This window comes from Chelonia mydas, chromosome 6 (assembly GCF_015237465.2).
Source record: "Chelonia mydas isolate rCheMyd1 chromosome 6, rCheMyd1.pri.v2, whole genome shotgun sequence".
Classification (NCBI taxonomy): Eukaryota; Metazoa; Chordata; order Testudines; family Cheloniidae; genus Chelonia; species Chelonia mydas.
In genome coordinates this window covers 71,422,339-71,446,031 of record NC_051246.2, presented here as the reverse complement: position 1 = coordinate 71,446,031, position 23,693 = coordinate 71,422,339, and the positions used below count along the sequence as shown (strand labels likewise).

At 43.3% G+C, this 23,693-nt stretch overlaps 1 protein-coding gene across 1 annotated transcript in view; it reads left to right on the top strand.

Moving 5' to 3' along the window:
- The window catches only part of LOC102938233 (cytosolic phospholipase A2 beta), a 33,200-nt gene extending 9,789 nt beyond the window's left edge, over window positions 1-23,411 (top strand). The window contains exons 6-19 of the mRNA XM_027818140.3: window positions 1,251-1,314; window positions 1,811-1,938; window positions 2,073-2,183; window positions 3,322-3,359; window positions 4,338-4,473; window positions 5,447-5,583; window positions 7,620-7,842; window positions 9,054-9,171; window positions 11,038-11,175; window positions 13,245-13,349; window positions 14,317-14,508; window positions 17,394-17,560; window positions 20,008-20,194; window positions 22,982-23,411. Coding sequence (XP_027673941.3) covers window positions 1,251-1,314; window positions 1,811-1,938; window positions 2,073-2,183; window positions 3,322-3,359; window positions 4,338-4,473; window positions 5,447-5,583; window positions 7,620-7,842; window positions 9,054-9,171; window positions 11,038-11,175; window positions 13,245-13,349; window positions 14,317-14,508; window positions 17,394-17,560; window positions 20,008-20,194; window positions 22,982-23,226 — 1,989 coding nt within the window. The 3' untranslated portion in view covers window positions 23,227-23,411. The remainder of the gene's footprint in view (window positions 1-1,250; window positions 1,315-1,810; window positions 1,939-2,072; window positions 2,184-3,321; window positions 3,360-4,337; window positions 4,474-5,446; window positions 5,584-7,619; window positions 7,843-9,053; window positions 9,172-11,037; window positions 11,176-13,244; window positions 13,350-14,316; window positions 14,509-17,393; window positions 17,561-20,007; window positions 20,195-22,981) is intronic.
- The last annotated feature ends 282 nt before the right edge of the window (window positions 23,412-23,693 follow it).

Genomic DNA, 23,693 nt, shown 5'->3' with positions numbered 1-23,693 from the left:
TCATTTGTTTCTTTTCCCTGTGCTAGAAAATCATTTCTGTACTTTATACAGCAGGGTTTTCTAGACAGTGTTTCTTTCTAGATCTGCTAGAAAGCATTCACTGTGAGAGGCTTGATTCCGTTTACTTTGGGTCAGATAGTTTTTGGCCATGTGTAGCATCACAAGGGCAGGGAGGGTGCAAATATTTGTTCTTGCCCTAGGTCTACCTCTTCAAAGGCCAGCCACAATGTGGCTGAGGCATGTAGGTACTGTGCGTTGGCATTAGCCTTAATTGGGGTGGAGTGAAGGCAAGGCTGTTTCCTGTAGCAGCCTGCATGGAACTTGGAGGGAGGAGCACAGGTTGCAGGAGGGAAGAGTTTGGAGGAGGCACCTGGAAGACTGTGTGAATGCACGTGGTTGGAATGCTAGCTGCAGTCTTTCTTAATAAACAGCCAATTTAGTTTTACAAGCTTGGAGTCCTCTCATGTTATTACCCAGCAGGTGGTATATGAAACATTGCTAATCCTCCTGGGCCATACCTCCCCAATAGTCCTGGATTTCGCAGGGATCTCACTTTGACCCTCAAAGCCCCCTGTCTTGCTTGAAGGCCACTTTGTCCCAACCCCTCCATTTGAGTGGCATTGTGACATAGTGCACTGGCTTGCAGTGCCAGTCAGGGTTGGCCCGTTTGCCTCTCTGTGGCCATCTACGAGGGGTGGATGGGCTAAACCTGAATGGTGCTGCGTCCCACTTTAGCTACTTTGAATTGCTGAGAGAGATGCCCTTGGCTGGCCCAGTGCCTAGGGAGCACAAACTGCACCCTACCAAGTAGTGAAAGAGCTGCTGGCAGCACGCACTCCGCAGGAACCTCTCCTTACAACTGCCAATCCCGGGTTGTCTTTTGAAGTCATGTTTTATCCCTTTCCCCTTCATTTCCTGAATAAGGAGTAAGACTTTGATCTTCTGGCCATAGATTTTCCAGCCATGCTGTCTGAATGTGCCTTAATGATTTAGTATAAGTTGTCCCTGAAATATCCCCAGGAGCTACAGTAGCATTAACAATGCATTAGAGATCAATTGGAATAAGTTATAGGGAAGATAGTTGAAGTAACCTCAATCAGGAACAGTGGGAAGCTGACATACACGCTCTGATTATGATACAAACTGCACAAGAACCCATCAGCTGTCCATGTCTCCAGTCTTCACCCCCATTAGAAACATTCTTAGTATATTTCTTTATCATCCATTCTTTCACTGATTGTCACTCACAGTCGCGTGAAGTTTGCTGCTTAGAAGTTCAGGTGGACAAGGAGGAGAATAAAAAGTATTTGAAAGGTGAGTCCATTTCCTGGCTAGGGTATCAGGCAACAAAATCTACCCTTTTAGTAACCTGTTATTTCCAGCTGCAGGCATATTAAGTCGCAGTGAGGACTGTTTCTAAATAGCCCTTTGAATGACAATAAAATATGGTGCAATGAAAGTCTCTGAGCTGCCTTTCTCAGTCTCAATCCTCTTTCAATTTTAACTGTTAACTTTAAGGAAAAGGGATAGAGTTACCAAGGTGGTACATGCTTTTGTGGGTGAAAAAAAAGTGGGAGAGGATCCCCCCAAGTCAACAGTGGGAAGGCCAATATGTCTCAAATTTCCTTTTGTTGAATGAGCATACTGGCTACTGGCCATTTTTGGTTGGCTGTGGCTTGAGATCTGTCAATGTGGTAGCCTGCTGAAGGGTTGTGTGAAAGATGTAAACTGCACAGAAAGAAGTGTGCCGACTATGTTGGTTGTTGTACCCCAGTCAGTCGTGTTCCCTGTATAAATCTATTTTCTCTAGAGAATAAAAACGTTGTGCTTACGGTGGATGCATCATATGAAGGAACACAGAAAACCACTATGGACTCAGATACTTTCCTCTTTCACTGCATAAAGAGTTGGGAGCCAGTACTAAAAGCCAGGCTGCAGGTAATAGCCTCTGTTTGTTATCACTTGTTACAACTCTCCCACCCAGTTACAGAGGATCAGAGCTGCTCATTTGTTCAACAGATCTGAAATGTTTCCTGCCTCCAGATAAAACAGTTAAGTTCCCTCTCCCACAGTGTGTTTCAGATACGGAAGAGAATGAAGACAATTCAGATGACTCCTTAACAATACCCCTGACATTACTTGGTGTGGGACAGAAAGTGAAAGTAGGCCTTCCTGTAGAAAAGGTGAATGTGTGTCATTTACATTGACTTTTGCTGAAGGGAACAAAGATAAAGGTCAGTTGAATGAATAAAGGAAAATAACTGTTAAGCATTATAGCATTTGGTAATCTGTTTAATCTATCAATAAACTAGTGGGGTGGACAGGAAGCTGGGATAAAACTATCAGGTTATTGAGGCTTCGTAGGTGCTATGCTGTCTCGGAAAGTTCACTGTCTTTAGAATAGCAACGTTTTATTGGTCTGAGCCCTGTTGGGACATCCCTTTCTGAAGATGATGAATAGGGGTGGGTGTGCCCAAAACTAAGTTTCCTGAAAGCAGGAGTAGCATTGCTCTCTGGCCAGCTGGATATTTTTTAATCTTAATCTAAAAATGTTTGGCTGATTGACATTTGTGTCACCCATCATCCCTGGAGCTGGCTAGCTGACTGCTCCTCCAGTTCTAATAGACCAGGCAGAGCTAGAGGAGCGCCAATCCAATCATCTCCTCTTACTCTGCCAGCGGGGACTGTGCTCCCTCTTCCAAACCTCATGGCAGGCTTGGAGTGAGGCTAGGGAGTGAAGAAATTAATCCTTCAGGAGCTTTTCTCCCAGGGAGAAGGGAAAATGAAAATCTTTCTGACACCCTCTGGATCCCCCCATCCCTAGAAGTCTGTGTTCCCCTCTTCCGCAGGCCCTGACTTCTCCTTTCTTACCTTTAGCAGCCTTTTGGTGGGACCTAGTGACTTATGTCCTTTCTCCCCCTGCTGGTCTTCAGTGGGCTGGCTGGCCCCCTTCCTCCAACATTTGTCTTGGTGTGAGGGGAAGCCTGGTACTGCTGCTCAGGCTGGCGTGCTGCTCCACCACTCCATTTGGGGATCCACAGGGAGGTGGGTGGTCTATCCCACTCATTCTGCAGTGGAACCAGAAACAACACTGTCAATTCCACTGCTGCTGAAACTTTAGGCTGTCTCGAACATCTGTTGGGGGCAGTAGGCTGATCTCCTGCTCCTTCTCAAGGATAACAGAGGAGGATCGTGGGAAGCCATTCATCTCAGAAGACCTGGAGATTGGGGAGTGAAAAGACCATCCCTCTCACTAAACCACCATTGTTCATTTATTGAAATCTTACCTGTCTTTTTAATATTGTAATTCTTTGCTTTTAGGGTACACAGTTGGAGCTGCAGGTCCAAGTAAATGATTGGTAAGAAATCCTCTTTCTCCATTATTGCTTCTTGGGACAGCTAATTCTAAAGCACTTGAGAGGAGAGGCTATTCTTGACTTAATCATAAGTAACACACACAAGTCAGTTCAATAAGTCACTATATAGAGCCACTGGAAGAGGGACCACAATATAGTAAACTTCCTTGGGGGAAACCATAACATAAATGAACACCATGACATTAAGTGAAAAAGGGGAATCTGAAAACTATGAGGAACCTAGTTGCAAAGGCCCTAAAATGAAAAATGAGAGAATTAAAATCCTTACTCTCAGCATGGAGCCTTCTTAAACATACCCCAGCAGAGACCGAGAAGCAGGAAAGCAATAGGAAAAAACGGATAGGATTTAAAAAGCAAGGTTCAAGAGGTTATTCAAGGCAACTAGCTATCTTCCAAAAAAGGAAATCCAGCCCAAGTGAAGCCAATAGAAAGGAGCACTAACTAAGGAAAGTAAAATGTTAGGATGCATGAAGAACAGAAAATACAGAGCATAGTATATTACAATAGCGTCGATCAATCATGCAGCCTCACATGGAATCCTGTGTTTGGTTCTGGTCATGATATCTCAGAAAAGATTCATAGCTGGGGTGCCAGTGACAAGGCTAATTAGAGGCATGAAGAGATTTCTCTCCAGTTTAGCTATCTTTCAATGACTGAAATACCAGATATGCTTAGAAAATAAGCCTGTTTTCAGGCTGGTCCTGCCAGATATGTGCTGAAATTCCATTAATCTCAGTGAACTTTCTAGTGAAAAACATAAAGGTTACCAAGACAATGCAAAACCGTGAAGAGGCTAATGTCAGTTGTTTGCTCTGAGGCTGTGGGACTGGTTTGTGTGTCTGTAAATCTGAATGGTGAATCATGATTCTTTATAGAACTTAATTGCTGAAAATATATTGTTTACATTTTAATAAGCTGATCTGGGCCTGCGTGATTACATATCATTATGTATGTTTTCAGCCCAGAAAATCTAGATGTGCGTTTAGGGTACAATCTGTGTGAAGAGGAGCAAGATTTCTTGCAGAAAAGGAAGAAGGTGGTTGCTAGTGCCTTGAAAAAGGTTCTTCAGCTGAGGAGAGATCTGCATGAGCATGAGGTTTGTGAGTCAGTCAGTCCTGTGACTAGGGTGAGGTTATGGGAGAGGAAAATATATTTCAGATATGGTGAGTCTGCATCTGTGCAGTTCCCAGTGAATTTCATCTTCAGACCTTCTATGTTGCAGGCAAATGCATTGATTTTAATGGAGCTGGAACAGAACCCCAAAGTACCATATTTAAAAATGATGAAGGATCCTGGAATTATATACAGAGTAGCGTTTAAAAATGCTGCTGTGTATGCCATGCTTTAATATTACAGTTGGCTGAAAATGGGAATTGTAGTCCAGCCAGGGACCCTGGCCCATAGAGGAGAATGGGGGCATGAGGCCCCAGAAATTCAACTCCCATAAGACATCCTGCCTACACTTCTGAATTGAAATATTTCTGGTTTTGATTTTTCACAAAAAGTTCTTGTTATTCCACAGTATCTGCTTTGCTGCTAAGAACCAGGATGAATTTTGAATTTAACACGTCCCTTTCTAGATGTGTTTTTGTTAGGGTTAAGTAAATAATTAATAAAGAATAATTTCAGTTGATGGATGTACTGTTCCCCGCCTGTCCCCCCCCCACCATCCCCTTGCTCTTAGCTCACTAAGCAGATCATGACTTCTTTGAATTCTTTCATTATTAGATCTTTAAAACATTTTCTTGATGCTCAGGGACAATTCTTATCCGGTATAAATCATCACATTGCCACTGATAATGCGTGAGGAGAAGAAGGAGACTTTGCATGTTCATTCAAAATTTTAAACTTTTTTAGGGTTCAGTTGCAGCTAATGGAACCCACATACCTTTTCAGGTTCACTCCTCACTAACGTCAATGAATAAGATGACTCTCCTGAGGACTGACTAAACATTGGCTCTATTTAAGCATTTTCCGAGAATATCTGCTGATTCCAACCCCAGATCTTCAGTTGTCTTTTCTGAGTAGGCAGGTAGCTAAATGTTAAGGTTAATGTTTGTTTTCAACAGATCCCAGTGATAGCTGTCATGGCAACAGGAGGAAGTATCAGGGCAATGTCAGCAATGTATGGCCACCTCTTAGGTCTCCAGAAGCTGAATCTCTTGGACTGTGCTACATATCTCACTGGTACTTCTGGCTCAACGTGGTGAGGACAAGAGAGGGGCTTTATTTTTTTTTTAAATTACAGCTCCAGAATGGCTGGGACTCTGATATTTCAAAAAGAAAAGGAGTACTCGTGGCACCTAAGGCGAATACAGACTAACACGGCTGCTACTCTGAAATCTGATATTTCAATGCAGTGACAAATGCTTGTAACTTGTTTAGATCCTTAGTGTTCTTGAATGCTCCTAGTCCATTGCTAAAACTCTGAGTTGGCATTTTAAAACAATTTCAATTTAGGACTGCTAAATCTCTCCAAGTTTTGTCTCTTTTTCAACCCCTCTCTTCTAAAAGAACACACATCATTGTAGAAGGCCTTAGAACCTATAAACGCAGAGGTTCTACTTGCCCTCACACAGAGATACCCTCTGTTCTTCCCCACCACTTTTGTGTATTCCCAGCCTAATGCTATGTCTACACTACTGCCAGATTGATGCTCCAACAATCAGTGCACCAGGGAGTCAATTTAGCGGGTCTAATGAAGACCCACTAAATCGACTGCAGATCGCTCTCCGGTAGACTCCACCTGGAATGAGAAGAGTAATGTAAGTCGACAGAAGAGTGTCTCCCATCGACCCAGTGCTGTGTAGACACTGCAGTAAGTCGACCTAAGCTAAAGTGACTCCAGCTACATTATTCATGTATCTGGAGTTGTGTAATTGAGGTTGACTTACCGTTGTAGTGTAGACATAGCCTAAGTAATGTATATAAACAGAGGTGTTGTTTAGGCTCACTCTTAATTCTTGCAGGGCAACCAGCATGTGTTTGAAGAAACTTAGGTTTCACTATCTTGCATAGAAATACTTGCACTGCAAGATCAGTTTCAGATTATTTTAGATTTTTTTCAATGTTAGAAATGCTACGTTTATTTAATCTGTAACCCACTATTTAAATATGTTAAAGAATCACTTTTTCACATGCCCCGAGCGTTTGTTTAGTACTCAATTAGTTACATCCAAGGGTCCCCATATCCTGACTGAGGAACACTTCTAGGGCAGCTTCTGAAAATTAATGGTGTTGTGCGTGGTCATGTAAAACTCCATGTGTACCATGCTGGAGGAAGAGGCGAGAGCATTGTATAACAGCTCTGGCTTCCAATCCTGGCTCTGCCACTGACACTCAGGTAAATTTGGGGAGGTCACTTTGGACTGGAGCTGACCACAGGATGACAGTTCTGTTGCGTGGCAACTTTTGAGGTTTTGAAATTTGGTGTCATTCTGCGCTGGAACAAAAGCAAAACCTTTTGACGATTTTTGTGAATTATATTTAAATGTCTGTTTTTGGATTGAAACCTGATCTCTTTTTTTAGGCAGTGGAGTGTTTAGGTCGCTGGCTTGGGAGACCCAGGTTCAAGTCCCAGTTCTGCTAAGTTAGAATAGTTTTTCATCCCAGATCACACTGAATCAGGCAGAGGCAGGGACTTTGAACCAGGGTCTCCCACAGTGCAGGCCAGTGCCCTAACCAGGCTATAGGCTATAAGAAAGCACTCTCTCTCTCTCTCTGTCTCACTGTTTCTTCCTTCTCCTTCCTGATGAAAACCAGCAAAACTGATATGGCTTCATGAAACATTTTGGCTTTGCTGAAACAGCATATTGCAGTGAAAATTTCATTTTTGTCATAAATGTTCCAACCAGATGTATTTAGGACAGGAATCCTGCTCCCGGTGCAGTCAATATGAACCCTGCACTGCGTCCAAGGGGTTAGGAGTAAATGCTTAACAATTCTCTGGGTTTCTCCACTGGCAAAATAGGAATAGCAATACTGGACACAGGGCCCAATCCAAGCCCTCAGATCCAAACACCCCCAGGCTCTTCGAGGAATACTGGATCTGGGTCTGAATACTGTAGAGATCAAGAACATCCATAAGTAATCCTCACCTGCTTCATAGGAGTGTTGTGAGGTTTAATTCATCAAAGTTTGTAAAGTGCCTTGATGTCCTTGAGTGGAAGACACCAGGTAAATGTAACGTGTTTGTATTATTAAACCGATTCTTGTTTTGTTAACATCACCTCTTTGCTTCAGGACCATGACCAACCTGTACAAAAATACTGACTGGTCACAGAAAACTCTGGAAGGGCTAATCACTCTAGCAAAGAAACAGGTGATGAAGTGCAAGATGAATGTTATTTCCATGGAGCATCTGAAGTATTATCATGAAGAGATGATTAAGAGGGCAAAAGAAGGACACATCTCATCTTTTACAGAGCTGTGGTCACTTGTTCAGGAAGCGTTTTTACATGATGAGGTACATACAGTGCTTCCTGGAGCACGTACTTGCTATGCTATAGCTAAGGAAAATGACTTCTCTATTTCTTTGAGCCTTTAATGACAATGGGTGTGCGTGCAAACATATAGTCTCCTCAAATATAACTGTTCAGAAATAGAGGTGGATAAAGTTCACCAAAGTGCCCAGGTCCTATGTTCAAACGTGAGTTAAGATTTTCCAAAGCATTGCGTGATTTTGAGTGCCTCAGTTTTTGAGTGCCCTACTGATTTTCGAAAGGTGCTGAGCAACCAGCCTCTGAAAATCAGCCGCCTTTAAAGGTGTCTGAAGTTGGGCACTCAAGAGCTGAGTCACCAAAATCACTAATAACTTCTGCAAATTTGCCTCTGCCTCATTAAAGGTCGATAGGATTTAGGTGCCTAAATAACTCAGATGCTTTTGAAAATGTTACCTGGTGTCAAAAAATATCCATGCAGAAATCCAGACAGAGATTTGGAGGCCACTTCTGAAAATATCGAGGGGCACTTGTGGCACCTTAGAAACTAACAAATTTATTTGAGCATAAGCTTTCATTGGCTAAAACACATGTCATTGGATGTATGCAGTGGAAAATACAGTAGGAAGAGATATATATACACAGAGAACATGAAAAAATGGGTGTTGCCATATCAACTGTAACGAGAGTGATCAGTTAAGGTTGGCTATTATCAGCAGGAGGAAAAAAAGAAAAGAAAAAGAAAAACCTTTTGTAGTGATAATCAGGATGGCCCATTTCCAACAGTTGACAAGAAGGTGTGAGGAACAGTAGGGGGAAAAATAAGCATGGGGAAATAGTTTTAATTTGTGTAATGTAGAGTCCACTCCCAGTCTTTATTCAAGCCTAATTTAATGGTGTCCAGTTTGCAAGTTAATTCCAATTCAGCAGTCTCTCGTTGGAGTCTGTTTTTGAAGTTATTTTGTTGTAGCATGGCCACTTTTAGGTCTGTAATCGAGTGACCAGGGAGACTGAAGTGTTCTCCGACTGGTTTTTGAATGTTATAATTCTTGACGTCTGATTTGTGTCCAGAGACTGTCCGGCTTGACAATATGTCCAATAGATTTATGCATTTGGTATTAACACATCTATTTATGCTGCCTAGGTTGACTCTGTTGGCAGCTTCTTCTTACTGCGTTTCAGATTTTGTTTCAATTTTCCTTATGCTCTTTGTGATATTTTGTGTCTCCTTCATTAGCCAGAGGAAAGTAAACTCTCAGACCAGCGCAAGGCTGTGGATCAGGGTCAGAACCCCTTGCCTCTCTATGCAATCCTCAACGTCAAAGCAGAACAGATCAGCACTTTTAAATTTAGAGGTAAGTGTTCCAAGCTTTACCCTTGTTTCTGAATTCAGTCCCTTATGGGTCAGAGAGGCTAAAGAGATTTTGAGAAGGGAAAAAATCCCTCCTGCTCAGCACCAGTTCTGGAAAGTTTACCTTTTACTGGAGTGAGAAAGGAATTCGTCCTTACCTGGGAACTGCTGGGTGCGCATTACTTTTGAAGATGAGAGGAGATGATTTAGTGGATAGGGCACTTGGACATGGACAGGGAACTTGGTTGTAGACTCAGGAGACTGGAGTGTAGTTTCCAGCTGAGCCACAGACCTTCTGTGTAACCTTGGGCAAATCCTTTAATGTACCTTGTGTCTTAGTTCCCCATCTGTAAAATCAGGAGAGTACTTCTCTACTGCTCTTGGTTACTACCATGAGGAGAGCCATATACATATCTAAACAGGCAATGATCTGATCTTATTTAGAAGCCTGAATCTAAGCTTTGGAGTCTAGTGTTAGGCCCACATTTTTTGAAAATCTTGGCCTTAGCATCTGTGATGGTTCTCAGCATGCTCAGGACTGAGAACCACCTTTTTGCACCACCAGCTTGCTAAGCGCTATAACAGTCTCCCGTGGGCTATGCCAGCGCTTACTTTGCCTTGCAGCTTAACAGTAGGTTCACCCCCGTCCCTGACCGCTCTTTGAATTGTTCCCTTGTAGAGTCCAGCCCTTATCCACTGAACACTCACAGAAATACTAGGTATTGTGTCCTCAAGGGAACCATGTGCACACCAACTTATCTGATTCAACCCAGCATCAGTTCTTGTATAACATCACAGCACTGAGATTGTTTTCACTATAAATCTATCTTAAGTTTATTATCAAAGGTTAAGATTTAAGAGCTAGTGTGTAAGGATAATGGAAACAGAGAGGTGACATATAAAACAAAATCAATGCCTGCTTTCTAGAGACTAAACTTAACTTTAACAGACTAGCCATCAGTCTAAAAGCAGTCACCTCAATGTTCTTTACAGTGTTTCCAACCAGGGCAGGTTGGGATCCTATTTTCACAAATGTAATTGCATTGCCTGAATACTTCCTCATGTGCAGGATCAAGGGGTGTCCTTTTGCCTTCTCCTTATATCCCCAAAGTTCATTGTCTATCCCCAGCTCCCTGTGGTTCAGTCTCTGATGTCTTCTCTCCCTGTTCACTTTCCATCTCCCTGTTGACTTTATATGTTAATGGGGGTTTCCATTGTGTTGACTTACAATGCTTAGTTTACACATGAACCAAGATAGGTAGGTGGATATCTACCCTTTGTCTTGGAAAAACCCATTTGTCAACCCTACTTTGATTCAGACTTTAGGAGCATGTAATCATTATGCATATGTAACTTTTTACATAATAGGCACACATACATTTCACAATAATATTAATGATCAGCATGATCCTGGCTTTCAGGTAAGATCTTACATGACATGGTTTATGGATAAATACCATGAAAGCGGTGTGTTAGGGTAGTGAGTTTGTCAGGCCTGTTAGGAGTTGCTGTTACCCAACAGTGAACCCATTGCCAGTTGGCACTAATTGGCCTCTATGTCCGAGTATCCAGATTCATTCAATCCTGGGCTTCCACCCAGGGCTTCATCAATGGGTCTCTCAACTCTTATCTGGAGAGACAATATTCTCCTGAGATGAGAAACCAATTTAGTCTCCATGTACATCAGCTCCAAATGTGAATGAAAAGGGTAGTATGCCTTATCATATACAAGCTACAGTCAGCACAGAGGAGCTGGGGGTAGCAAAATTGTTTGATTTGTGAATTGCTTTATCCATCTGCGTAAGTCTCGTTTTCTTTTCCTACTCTCTTAACATTATAATAAAAGTCTTGTGTGTCAATCCTTTTGTAGAATGGGTGGAGTTCTCACCTTACGAGGTGGGATTCCAGAAATACGGAGCCTCCATTCGATCAGAAAATTTTGACAGTGAGTTCTTCATGGGGAGGTTGGTGAAGAAGCTCCCAGAGTCTCGGATCTGCTTTCTGGAAGGTGACCTATTGTTCATGGAATATAGCCTAATTAAAACACCATAGAGAACATAAATGTGGCACTGGCTGGCCACTGATCTATATATTGCAGTCCTAAATGGCCAGATTCCTAGGGTCAAATTTACCCAGATCCAATGGAGTCGAGTACTGCTAACCTCGAAAGTTCAAAAATCATACTTCGGTCTCCCTAAAATAATGAGATTTTAAAAAAATTATATTGTGTTTTTGGTCTATCTTTTGATTTTTGAACTCCCCCTGCCCCCTCCCCTACTGACACAATCAGAGTTGCCAACTCTTCCAAATACACAGTTGGCTGGTTTTGGCACTCGCAGAGATTCCAGTTTCTCCTCAAACCCCAAATTACTAAATAAATAATTCTGTGCCCTGCAGCCCCATATCTACCTATCCCCCAGCCCAGAAATGAATTATGTACTTACCAGCCCCCACATCCATTCTAGCCCACCAGCCCCCACACCTGCCCATCCCATAGACCACCAATTAGTGATGCATTCCCAGCCCCTCATCACTTCTGTCCCCCCGTTCCCACATTGGCCTCTTGCCCATCTGTCTACCTCTGGTCCTCCTGGAACTCCAGGGATTCTTCACCCCCTTCCCAGACCTGGTTGCACAGGGATGGAGGGGGAGGAGCAGCAGCAAAGAGAGCCAATCCATTTTTCACAGGATGGGGAAGGGAGGAGGAAGCAGAATTGCTAAGGTCTTTCTGCTCCCTCCTCTCCTGTGACAATGGTGTCAGCTTTCCCCTGCCATACCCCCAAACTCCTCTTGACTCTTGAGGGGAGAGAGCCTCCTGCAGCAGCCCTGATTGGTTGCTTTTCCCCAGGAGGCAGGCATGTGGGGAAGGGAGCCAATCAGAATGGGTTCCCCCCTTTAAGCAGGGCTGAAATCCATGCCAGGGCAGGAGCTTTTGGCATCACAAACTGGCTCCACTAGGGGCTAAAACGGTCTTACTCTCATTGCAAGAGATGGCAACACTGGCAGTCACACCATGATTGAGTTTGGCCTCTTGTGTGTGTGTGTGTGTGTGTGCATTGAGGGCACAAGAAGTGGGAGCTCCTTGCACCCCAGTACATCTACACAAGTCCATTCACAATCTGATCCTGCACCTGTCAAATTCCCATCAAACAGATACATGCCTTCATTTATAAATAGAAGTAATAACACTTGATTTGATAACCCTCTCTTGGGTGCTGGTGATTTCATGCAAGAGAAAACCGTGCTGTTGGGGAGCAGCAGATGTCCCTGGGTCTCATTTAAATCGTAAATGCTGCCCCTGTGGGATCTCTGCAGTACTGTGGTAGCATCTCTCTTGAAACAGTCCCTGGAGCCATGCTAGGTGTGCCATGGCTGAGGCAAGTTCTGTATGTGCTTCTGTTGCTAAGGCCTTATTAGCCCGCACACCTGGTGGAGCTCAAGGCTATTCCTCAACTGCCCTCAACACCAGGCTGCTCCCACAGTCCCAGACACCTTGCTTCTGTGCCCCATGCCTCCCAACTGCCATTCTAGCACCTACCGCCAAATCTTCCCCTGCTGGTGCCCTCCCACTCTCTTCAGCCCGATGGAAAGAGCAACAACAGCTACACCCTTAGCAGATATTACTAATAATAGATTCACTACATTGTGCTCTGCTGGTCTGTTCTGACCCAAAGACTAGTTCACAGAAGGGTCTTGGGTTCTTTCTGCTTCATCACACCTTTTTGTCAATATTCTATACTCTCTATCTCCACATAATACACATGGGGATTAGAGGACCTCTTTTGGGTGGGTGAAGTCTGTACTTTGCTGCCCTCCAGTAGAATGAGAGAATGCAATGTCCACCAGCATCTGAGGAGGAGCTTTTCTTGTCTGGGCTCTGCCAATCTTTGTAGCCGAAGTCCCAGATTTGCTCTTTTATCTAGGGCACTACGTTACAGCATAATCAACTCAAACTAGTTAACTATACTCAACATGGGTTCTTGAAAGTAAAAATTCATGACATTTTTATTCAGATGAGGTAAACCACTGGTTAACTTGAGCTGATATGGTATTTCTCTCATGTGGTTGGACTTGCAGGTATCTGGACTAATATTTTTACTCGAAATTTGTTGGATGGCTTATTCTGGTCCTCAGATTCAGATGAATTTTGGGACCATTGGGCCAAAGACATGACAGATATGGGTAAGACTTTAAAGCGTTTTAAGATCAACATATATTCTTGACTGACCGCATAGTTCCCATTATCAAGGAGAGGATTAGGAGAAGATACATTTCTGCTACTTCTGCTAATGGACCCTCACAAACTCTCTAAACACCAGTGCATTACTTGTGTTCTGTCATTCCACTGTGGTTACCAGTGGATCCCCCAGTATAATTTTCACTTGTATCAGATTTACTCTGAAAGCATTGAGATAGTATGGGAGTCTTCCCCTTGTGACAGAAATGGGTTCACAGAAACAGGTTCATTCTGCATGGAGGCCATGTAGGACTCTTATACCAGTATATTACAGTGTAACCTTTTTTCTGCCACTTCCTCAGCTGACCAATATTGTGTTGCCATTGTTTCATATTCGGTAATGGCACTGGGTCAGTAGCACTGCCCTTACCTTATTTTTGTGTGTTTTAAACAATTGAAATGGAACTCTTGTAAAGATCATTGAAATCAAATAGGACCAAGAATCCTAAAGTGCTAGTATCATCCTACTAGCCCAAACCAACTTATCGCTTACCTTGCCACTCACCCGATGACCCTTCCAATCTCATCCTGTTGAACCCAGCCATATTTAAGTGCTAATTAAAAATGTTTTGATTAGTTTTAATTTTGCTCTCAAACCACTAGTTCACTTCAACTGTGACTATGCAAAAGGTGGGGCAATTGGTGATGTCAGGCTCTCAGCAGGGCTATGAAGCAAGCATGTCATTTGGAAGGCTAGAAATTGGAAATTGTTCTTTAAAAAAGAATCAAATATGGTCAACTGTTTCATTAAAGTGTGTGTGTGTGTGTGTGTGTGAGAGAGAGAGAGAGAGGTGCACAGACAAAGAAACAAGAGCGTTGACCCACAAAATAGAGAGGATGATTAGCCCAAGAAAGGAGCATTCCACATTCTTTGACAAAGTTCTCTCTTACCCTCCTTTTTCTATTTCTCAGCTAGAGAAAATAATGCTTCCGATGACTCTTCCATTATCATCAAGCCTTCCTGTTCCACGTCAGGGAAGCTTTGCGAAATCTTTAACGATATTCTAACCATCCGCCCGCTACTGGAAGAGACTCATAACTTCTTGAGAGGCCTAGAATTTTACAAGGACTATCTCCAACAGAGAGGATTTATTGAATGGAAAGGTAACTGCAACTAAACATTAGTTGCACTTTTGAGGTGTCACCTCAGGTCAAGGGATACGACTAATGCCAATAACAAAAATGTAACAAGTCATTATGTATTAGAGATGAGTGAATGGGTTGGATGAAAAGATGAATCTGCCCATATATGCTGCCTTTATGCCTGGAGAACCAGCCACTCTGGGACCTCATCCCTAGAATGCAGGCAAGAGGATGAGGTTGACCCCTGTGCACCTCCAAGCTCCTTGCAAGTTCTAGCTCCCACCTGTCCAACTCTGGCTGCCATTGTACCCTCAGCCCTGCTGGCAGTGGCAGATCCTTCTGCTGCTGTTGTCAGTTGGATTCAGGTAGAGCCCACAACGTGCTAGGTGTTTTCCAAATGCACAACATGAGAAAGTCCCTGTCCCAAAGAGCTCACATCCTAAGAAAACCAGCAACATCTGAAGTGCGGGGGGAGAGGGATAAAACATACAATCAAATAAACAGTATCAACTAGCATTATCAGCTGGAATATTTGTGAAGGCAACCTAGTAGAAATGGGTCTTGAGGAGGGATTTGCGGGAGTAGAGCATAGTAGCCTTGCAGATTAGTTCAGGGAAGGTGTCCCATGAATAAGGCGAGGCATGGAGGAAAGCATACAGTCTGTTGTGGGAAAAGTGAATAACTGATCGGGTGTTGCAACCTCTTTTGGCTACTTCAGCGAAGCCAAGAAAAGGTTAGGTCCAAGAGCCCATCTTTAGATCAGAGGCAGGAAGAGAGGTCATCTACATGTGCAGGAATGATATAAGAACATAAGAATGGCCATACTGGGTCAGACCAAAGGTCCATCTAGCCCAGTATCCTGTCCTCCGACAGCGGCCAATGCCAGGTGCCCCAGAGGGAATGAACAGAACAGGTAATCATGAAGTGATCCATCCTCTGTCACCCATTCCCAGCTTCTGGCAAACAGAGGCTAGCAACACCATCTCTGCCCATCCTGGCTAATAGCCATTGATGGACCTATCCTCCATGAACTTATCTATTTCTTTTTTGAACCCTGTTATAGTCTTGGCCTTCGCAACATCCTCTGGCAAGGAGTTCCACAGGTTGACTGTGCATTGTGTGAAAAAATACTTCCTTTTGTTTGTTTTAAACCTGCTGCCTATTAATTTCATTTGGTGACCCCTAGTTCATGTGTTATGAGTTATAAGGGTAGGCTTTCTAGGTTAAAGGTGCATTTTATTTTGTTTTAAAGAGTTTTCTTCAGATAAGACCTACCTGAAACCTCAGGTCTGGGTTTAACACGACTTTTTTACCAGCCAGGTGGTGGTTGGAGAGGGAAGAAGAGAGCTCATGAATGGCCTCATTTTTGCTGTGGTAAATTTGTGAAATGAGACCAGGGAATTTTACACAGTGACATAATTAATGACTCTAGTTGACTCCCTTGAGGGATTTTAATGGAAAGGATTTAATTAAAGGCTCTTTTTGAGTTTGAATATATAAGAGGGGACTCTCCCAATGAAGTGCTTGCTTTAATTCAGATTTCCAGTGAAAAGTAAGTACAGGACTTATGCTCAAATAAATTGGTTAGTCTCTAAGGTGCCACAAGTACTCCTTTTCTTTTTGCGAATACAGACTAACATGGCTGTTACTCTGAAAACTTTCAACACAGTGATATGCAGATGGGGGTTTGGGTTGGGGGTGGAATTTTAAATTAATAATATACACCGAACCAAAAGGAACTGAAATGTAAACCCCTTCCTGCTTTTGCTCTGTGAATCACCAAGTAACTTACCCTCATTAAATCAGGATCTTGAGTTCCTAGCAGCCGTGAATGTTACATTTTTACAGAATTATTTGCTAATTTTAACAGGGGATATGGAAACATAAGTTATTACTTCAGGATGCTGTCAAAGATGCATTCCAAAATGTGGAACACCTTACAGTTGTTATACATATTTTAAATCAACTCTATTGTATGATTCTATGGCAGACAGGTCAGCAGAAATGAAATATACTAAAAATTATATAAAGCAGCTATGTGGTCTAGCTGTTAACTCCTGCTTCTGACCACAAATTAGTCAGAACTCCAGGGTTCTGTTCCTGGCTTTGCCATTCACTCATTTTGTGACCTTGGGCAAATCATTTAGCATCATATTCTGATATCCTTACTCATGCTGAATAGTGCCTTACTCCCAGGGAGTAAGGTAATGGCATTTACCACCAGGGAATGATAATGGGCTTAGAAGGGAGAAGCCAAGTGTACTGGACTACTGGTGGAGTGATGTGCTACTCAATCTATCAGAATCTGGCCCTTATATCGCTGCATGCCTTAGTTTACTGATCTGTAAAATCCATCTAGTAATATTTGCCTACTTTTTAGGAATAGTGAGGCTTAATTAATTTTCATAAGTACGATAAGATCTTTGGATAGGAGATGCTATACATTTGAAGTATGATATTTTGTTGCTGTTAGAAACATAAGAATGCAAGAAAAGATAACTTGCAAATATTTGGATTTGAGAATTACACTAGACAGGCTACATTCTGATTTTCAAGCAGAGAGAAGGATCTTTTGTTCTGAGATTGCAAAAACAAAAGTTGTTCAAAAGACATTCTCTCCCATGTGATATACTAGAATGGAGAAGAGGTAGGAAGGCAAGACAGGAGAAAACCACTCTAGATGTTATGTTGTGAAGAGCAGTATTAAAAGAAACTATTTGAGGGGTCAGATATAGACGGAATGTGACCTCAGGAGGCAATTATGAGGAGCTGAAAAGCATGTTACAACCGTATTAAAATTACTGCAAGATACCACTTAATACTCTCTTGTCTTTTTGTTTTCTTATTCTTAGAAAATAGTCCATTGTTCCTAGTGATACACTGATTAAAATACAGTTATCTTTCAGACACTGTGCTGGACTTATCCCCTAACAAACTGACTCCACAGGAGAAACATCTCTGCCTAATAGATGTTGGCTATTTCATTAACACCAGTTGCCCACCGCTTCTCAAGCCCGAGAGGAATGTGGATGTCATCATCTCACTTGATTACTCAATGGGCAATGTGTTCCAGGTGAGATGATTTAAATTCACTATTGCTTGTTGCACTGATGTCACCTTTCCTACAAGGCTTGCCTGCCATTTTTATTTTGTTTTTAACAGTACAGTTATAATAGGATTTGGACTCAGTAGTCCAAAGTCCACTATCACAGTGGTGCAAAAGAGGAGTAACTGCTGATGTCAGAAAATTAATACTCATGTAGGATTGTTGTAAGCAGTTGCTGAATCAGGTCCAATATCTTTTGCCACCAAACTAAACAGTGTTTAGTTAATAACCACCAAGAGGCTCCCATTATTTCCCCCTTCATGGGAGAGCAAACTAGTCAGAATGGCCAAAACACCAGTAAAAATGCACAGAAAAGGTATAATGTTCCAACAAAGCCTATCTCCAGTTTACATCAAGAGACTTCCCTGCATGCATGGTTTCATGAAAAAATGAGGTTGTCTGTTATGTTTTACGTTTTTAATAGGAATGTGAGGAGAATTATCCTACTTTTTCCTTCCATTTGGACAGTGAGTGGCTCCATATGTATGGCACAGTCATTTCCATGTTGGATTAATGCACAGTGAACTGCTTAGAGTTACATACATAGACCGCTGGAAAATTCAGTCATTCCAGAGCATAGAAGCTCAGATAGTGTTTCTTGAAAGGAGTGTAGTAAATCTTTGCTTCACAGACTGCACTAGGTTCTAGTTCAGGGACGGGCAAACTACGGCCGTGGGCCCGATCCGGCCAGCGAGCTGTTTTAAGCAGGTCTGAGAGCTCCCACTGGGGAGCGGGGTCTGGGGCTTGCCCTGCTCCGGCACTCCAGCTGAGGCACTGGGTTGGGGGCCACACCACGCGGCTTCTGGAAGCTGCATCATGGCCTGCTCTGGCTCCTACGCACTCCATTGTCCCTCTCCGGTGCTCCAATGGGAGCTGCAGGGGTGGTGCCTACGGATGGGGCAGTGTGCAGAGCCTCCTGGCCTTGCCTCTGCATAGGAACTGGAGAAGGGACATGCCACTGCTTCTAGGAGCCGCTTGAGGTAAGCACCACTCGAAGCCTGCACCCCCGAGCCTCTCTCCATGCCCCAACCATCTGCCCCTGCCATGATCCCCCTCCTGCTCTCCAAACCCCTCAAACCCAGCCCCAGAGCACCCTCTGCACCCCAAACCTCTCATCCCCACCCCAGAGCCCGCACGCCCAGCCAGAACCTGCACCCTTTCCTGCACTCCTGCCCCAGCCCTGATCCCCTCCCGCCCTCCAAAGCCTTTGGTCCCAGCCCAGAGCACCCTCATACACCCCAAACTCCTCATTCCCAGCCCCACCCCAGAGTCTGCACCCCTGACCAGAGCCCTCACCCCCTCCCAAACCCCAATCCCAATGTTGTGAGCATTCATGGCCCGCCATACAATTTCTATTCCCCCATGTGGCCCTCAGGCCAAAAAGTTTGCCCACCCCTGTTCTAGTTCATATCTGGGTGCAATTAGTGGCTGTTATTGATCTAGATGGCTTCATATAGATGGTCTTGTGTCACTTACCGATGTCCACCCTGACCTGGGGTTTTAACCCAGCAACTAAGATCACCTAGACGTATACATCTAGAGGTTTGAGGCAGCATATTTCAGTGTGGGGGTTCTGCGATTCTGCAATTCACTGCCCATCTTAGTCTGACACATATTGAGTGTATTGGTCCTCAGGGCCGGCTGGAAGCGGCTTTTGAATTACTCAGGATTTTACTGAGGAGGTTGTCTAAGGGAGTTTAGGGCTGGTGGACGAATTACCATTTTTGGCAAAAAATTACCATATTTTGCTCACCTTGGATTAGCTTATGAAGAATGACGCTTTTACTGAGTATTGTAAAGGCACCTAGAAGCAGACGGACAGGGACATTTTACTAATGGGATAAAGTACAAAGTACACACAGGGGAACATGTCAGTGCTTGATTCTCTCCAGCTACTATAACAATTCCTACCGTGGATGGATAGTACAGGTGAACTTGAAACAAAACCTTGGCATTGAACATCCCTCTCTTGACAATGGACTGAACAAAAACCTTGGCTCTGACATTTCCATACTTTTGGAAAATTCAGATGTGCCCTATGTCTAATAGAGAATAATTGTAACCCTTTTTCTCTCTTGCCACAAGCCCCTTTCATTACTCTGTGTGGGGTTTGTTTATAAAGTATGGATGGGATTTGCAAAACACTCAGAGTTGGCCTAATTCTGCCCCCACTAAAATCTAGGCTAAAACTGCCACCAACTTCAATGGAAAGAGTTAAGCCAGTGCTGGAAATTCCTACCCTCTGAGCTTTAATAACACGGAGGCTTTTGGTCAGGCAGCCGTATAGGGTGTTTGTATCATTCAGTATTGTGCCTCGTGTGGTTTCAGAGTAATTCAGTGTCACTTGTTACAGGGAAGCCTGAGTCTAGTCTTTTGTGAGGGTTCTAATGTGGTCATATTCTGTGTCTAACCAGCAATTAGAGGTGACATACAGATACTGCAAAACGCAAGGAATCCCATTCCCCAAAATTGAGCTGAGTGAGGAAGACAAGAAGAATCCCAAGGAATGTTACGTGTTTTCAGAGGCCGAGAACCCCAGAGCTCCCATAGTGCTCCACTTCCCATTGGTGAACAACACTTTCAAGGACTACAAGGAACCTGGTAAGTTCACTGTCAACAGGAACCAATCATTTTACTACACTTTGTGTGACCAGTCTTCCCACATCTGATTTCCCATTCGTCCTGTTCACCTCTGTTATGAATTCCCAGGGCTGAGTCCCTGTTTTTTGACTGCACTCTCCAGTGACCTAACATATAACAGCAAAAGCCTCGACAGAGCCAAGTTTGAGCAGACACGTGGAGATTGATGCAGACTAGCAAACAATGTCAGAATAAATGATGCTTTGTGGCTTTTGCATGTGAAGAGTGTGGAGGGGGCTGGGTTGTAGTGGGGGATGGGATAAGAGCATTTTTGGCTGACTCAGCTAGAATTCTTCCTGGACTCTAGGGGAAGAACATATTAAAGTAGCAGCTCGTTCCCCCCCCCGGTAAATGGATACATCCACTCTGGACCAGCTCTGCTCTTACCCTGACGCTCCCATGACCTACAGGGAGGCTAGCACCACCTTTAGCACTGCTCATTCTCTGCACCAAGATTGTGCTTACATCTCTGTAGATATTTAGCAGCAGGCTGTTCCCTCAGAAGGTGCATTAAGCAGCAAAGGACACTTCAAAGCGAGAAGGATTCAGTAGCCGGTATCCGGTTTTCTAAACAGCTGTGGGACACCCTGAAAAAAAGGAACAGGCAATGTTCTATCTATGCCTGCGCAGATGGTCCAATTGTAAACACTCAGACCTTTGAAAACAATGAATTGATTTTATTCAGACTTGGAATGATTTGCCTTTCCCAGTGAGGATGCTGCACCCCTTTTGAGCTATCAAAGTGCAAAATTTCAAATCAGACCTGAAGCAAACTGGGTTTTTGAGATGAGTACACAAAGAAAAACACTCTAACGGTTAAATCGATTCTGTTCAAGCTTTGCAGAAAAATTCATTTGCTCATGGAAAACTTCTCCCCAGAAGGAATGTTTGAATAAAGTTATGAGCAACTAAAAAATAAGTGGTTAAGAAAAATGTTTCCACTGTTACTATCCTTTACCATGGAACATTAATACTAGTGTTAAACACAGGATAAACAGACTGTGACTAAATCCAGTGTAGAAACTTTACAGGTTAGTAATCAACATATTAGGAAGAAGGCTGGAGCCCATCCATGGGGACAGAGAAAGCTTCACAGAGTAATGCACATTCAGGCAAAGCTGTTGAACACAGCATAACAGGTCAAACAGAGGCTTTCACAGTTCACTTAATGAAAAGCAGCTGTGAGTGTGTGGAAGGAATGCGGGAGTTTAGCTTCTCAGTGCCCGAGGCCCAAACCTGTGAGTTATGAGTCATACCGGTTTGCCTCCAAAGAGTAATTTATTCATAGATCTGGACTTCAAGCTGACAGGTCAACTGTGAAAGTGTGCATTTGGGGAATGGGAGGTCTAGTGATTTCAACTTTAAAAGTGGTAATTTTCATTTCTGGCTGAGTGGGAGACACCTCAGAGAGCTTTTTATTTAATCATTTGATTTTGACTAGGTGGCCAGTTTTGAAAAATTGGCCCTTTAAAATGAAAATCCTGCATTTGCATGCTCAAAACCAGCAGTGGCATCTAGAGCGTAGGTGGTTGGCATAGAAAATGTGCCTCATGATGCTAGAACACTAAAAGATCCATTTGAGGCAAAGTGTTAACACATCACCAGAAATTCTACAGAGTATTATTCAGTATCCCTAGCCTGGAAATCAAACTTACAGGAAAAACTGATAATCCAAGTTAGAGTGTGGAAGCCAGCTGATACTTCATGAGCACAGTGTAGGTGTCAATTTCACATGGCTTAGGTAGATATTGCAGATAACATCTCAAGTATGGCCTGTTTAGAGCCCTAGCAGAGATCGTACAGAATTAGATTGATCTGGGCAGTTTGCTTTCAGGCTGCAAATAAATTAGATTCTCTTGTAAAATGAGAGGAAGGAAGTGTAAGTCCAAACTCAAAAGCATAAATATTCAGTTTCTGTAGTCCTTGGATGCAGTAAACAGGATTTCCTGATATTAAGTGCTAAATAAATAATAAAACTTACCAGGAGCATTGGAATGTTGGATACTGGCACATTTGGGGTATGGTGTTAAACTGGAGAATGAAGATGTGATACCTGATAGCTGGAGGAACGCAGATTGATATGCAGAAGACTCCCCATCCCCTTCCGCTCTTCCATGTGCGACTGGCTTGTACTCTGTTGATCTATTCTTTTCTGCCTCCTGTGGCATTGCATGGGTTACCTGCTGGCAGAATTGGACCCATATGGCCTGAATTTCAGAGGTATCGAGCACCATCAGCTCCCACTAATCTGAGCGGGAATTGTGTGCAAGGAAGGGACACTTGAGAATCAGGCTGGTAGTGTTCAGAAAAGGCCCAATTCTGCACTCAGTGTGATGTCAAGCCAGAGCATTGAAGTCAATAGAATTACTTCATATTTATGCCAGTATAACTGAGAGGGGAAAAAAATTGGCCCACTGCCTCCGATGTATTTTTGTTCCTTCTCTGCTTCTGGCAGGGGTTTGTCATCAGGTTTAAAGTCAGAGTTTGAAATGCAGACGTATTCTACTTAGCTTCATCAAAAAATTTCAACACCCATTTAGGCCCGCAGGATACCCACAGAGTTAGAATCCCCATTTGACCAGTCAGAGTGCTCCATTTATGCTAGCCCTCATCTAATGACCAGTAGGACTTAACAGAAAATGTTCACTGCTATTGCTATTGAGAACGTAATGTGTGCCAGACACATATTTTCCTGTCTTTTGTATTCAAGAGTCAGCTCACAATGGTGGCTTTTCTCTTCCTCTGCAGGGGTGAAGCGCAGTCCCTTGGAGATGAAGGATGGTGATATAAATTTGACCAACAGTAACTCACCATATTATTTTACAAAACTAATGTACTCTGCTGAAGACTTTGACAAACTGGTGAATCTGACCAGCTACAACATCCACAATAACAAAGACCTGATTCTACAGTCCATCCAGAGGGCTATGGAATGGAGGAGAACCAGCAAGAGGGGACGTTTACCCACCGGTTCTGAAGTTGAATCTGCCTAGGCAGTATTTCTGCATCATCTACCCACTATAGGTTACAGTGTTCTGCCAATATTTTACCGGCGGCACTGCTGATTACCTATTACATTGTATGACGTGATACGGCAGCTGTATATTTCTCATCCTGTCCATTTCAAATTGTCTTAGCTGTAAAAAAGTTTCATTAAAAATTCCAGTTTTTGCAGCCATACCGACCTCAGGCTCTGTTCTTATAAGCTATGAGGGTGGGGCCTAGTTAGTGGTTGGCAGGAGACCTCCCAGGAAATCCCAGTGGTAGTTCAGTGAGTTACACTCATCTCTCAGTGGCTGGGTCACTACAAAAAATAATTTTCCCTCTGTTGACTTTCACCCCTATGGGCAACATTCACCCTAATTGAATTGGCCTCAATAGCACTGCCCCCCCCACCCCACTTGGTAAGGCAACTCCCATCTTTTCATGTGCTGTATATTTATACCTGCCTACTTTTTTT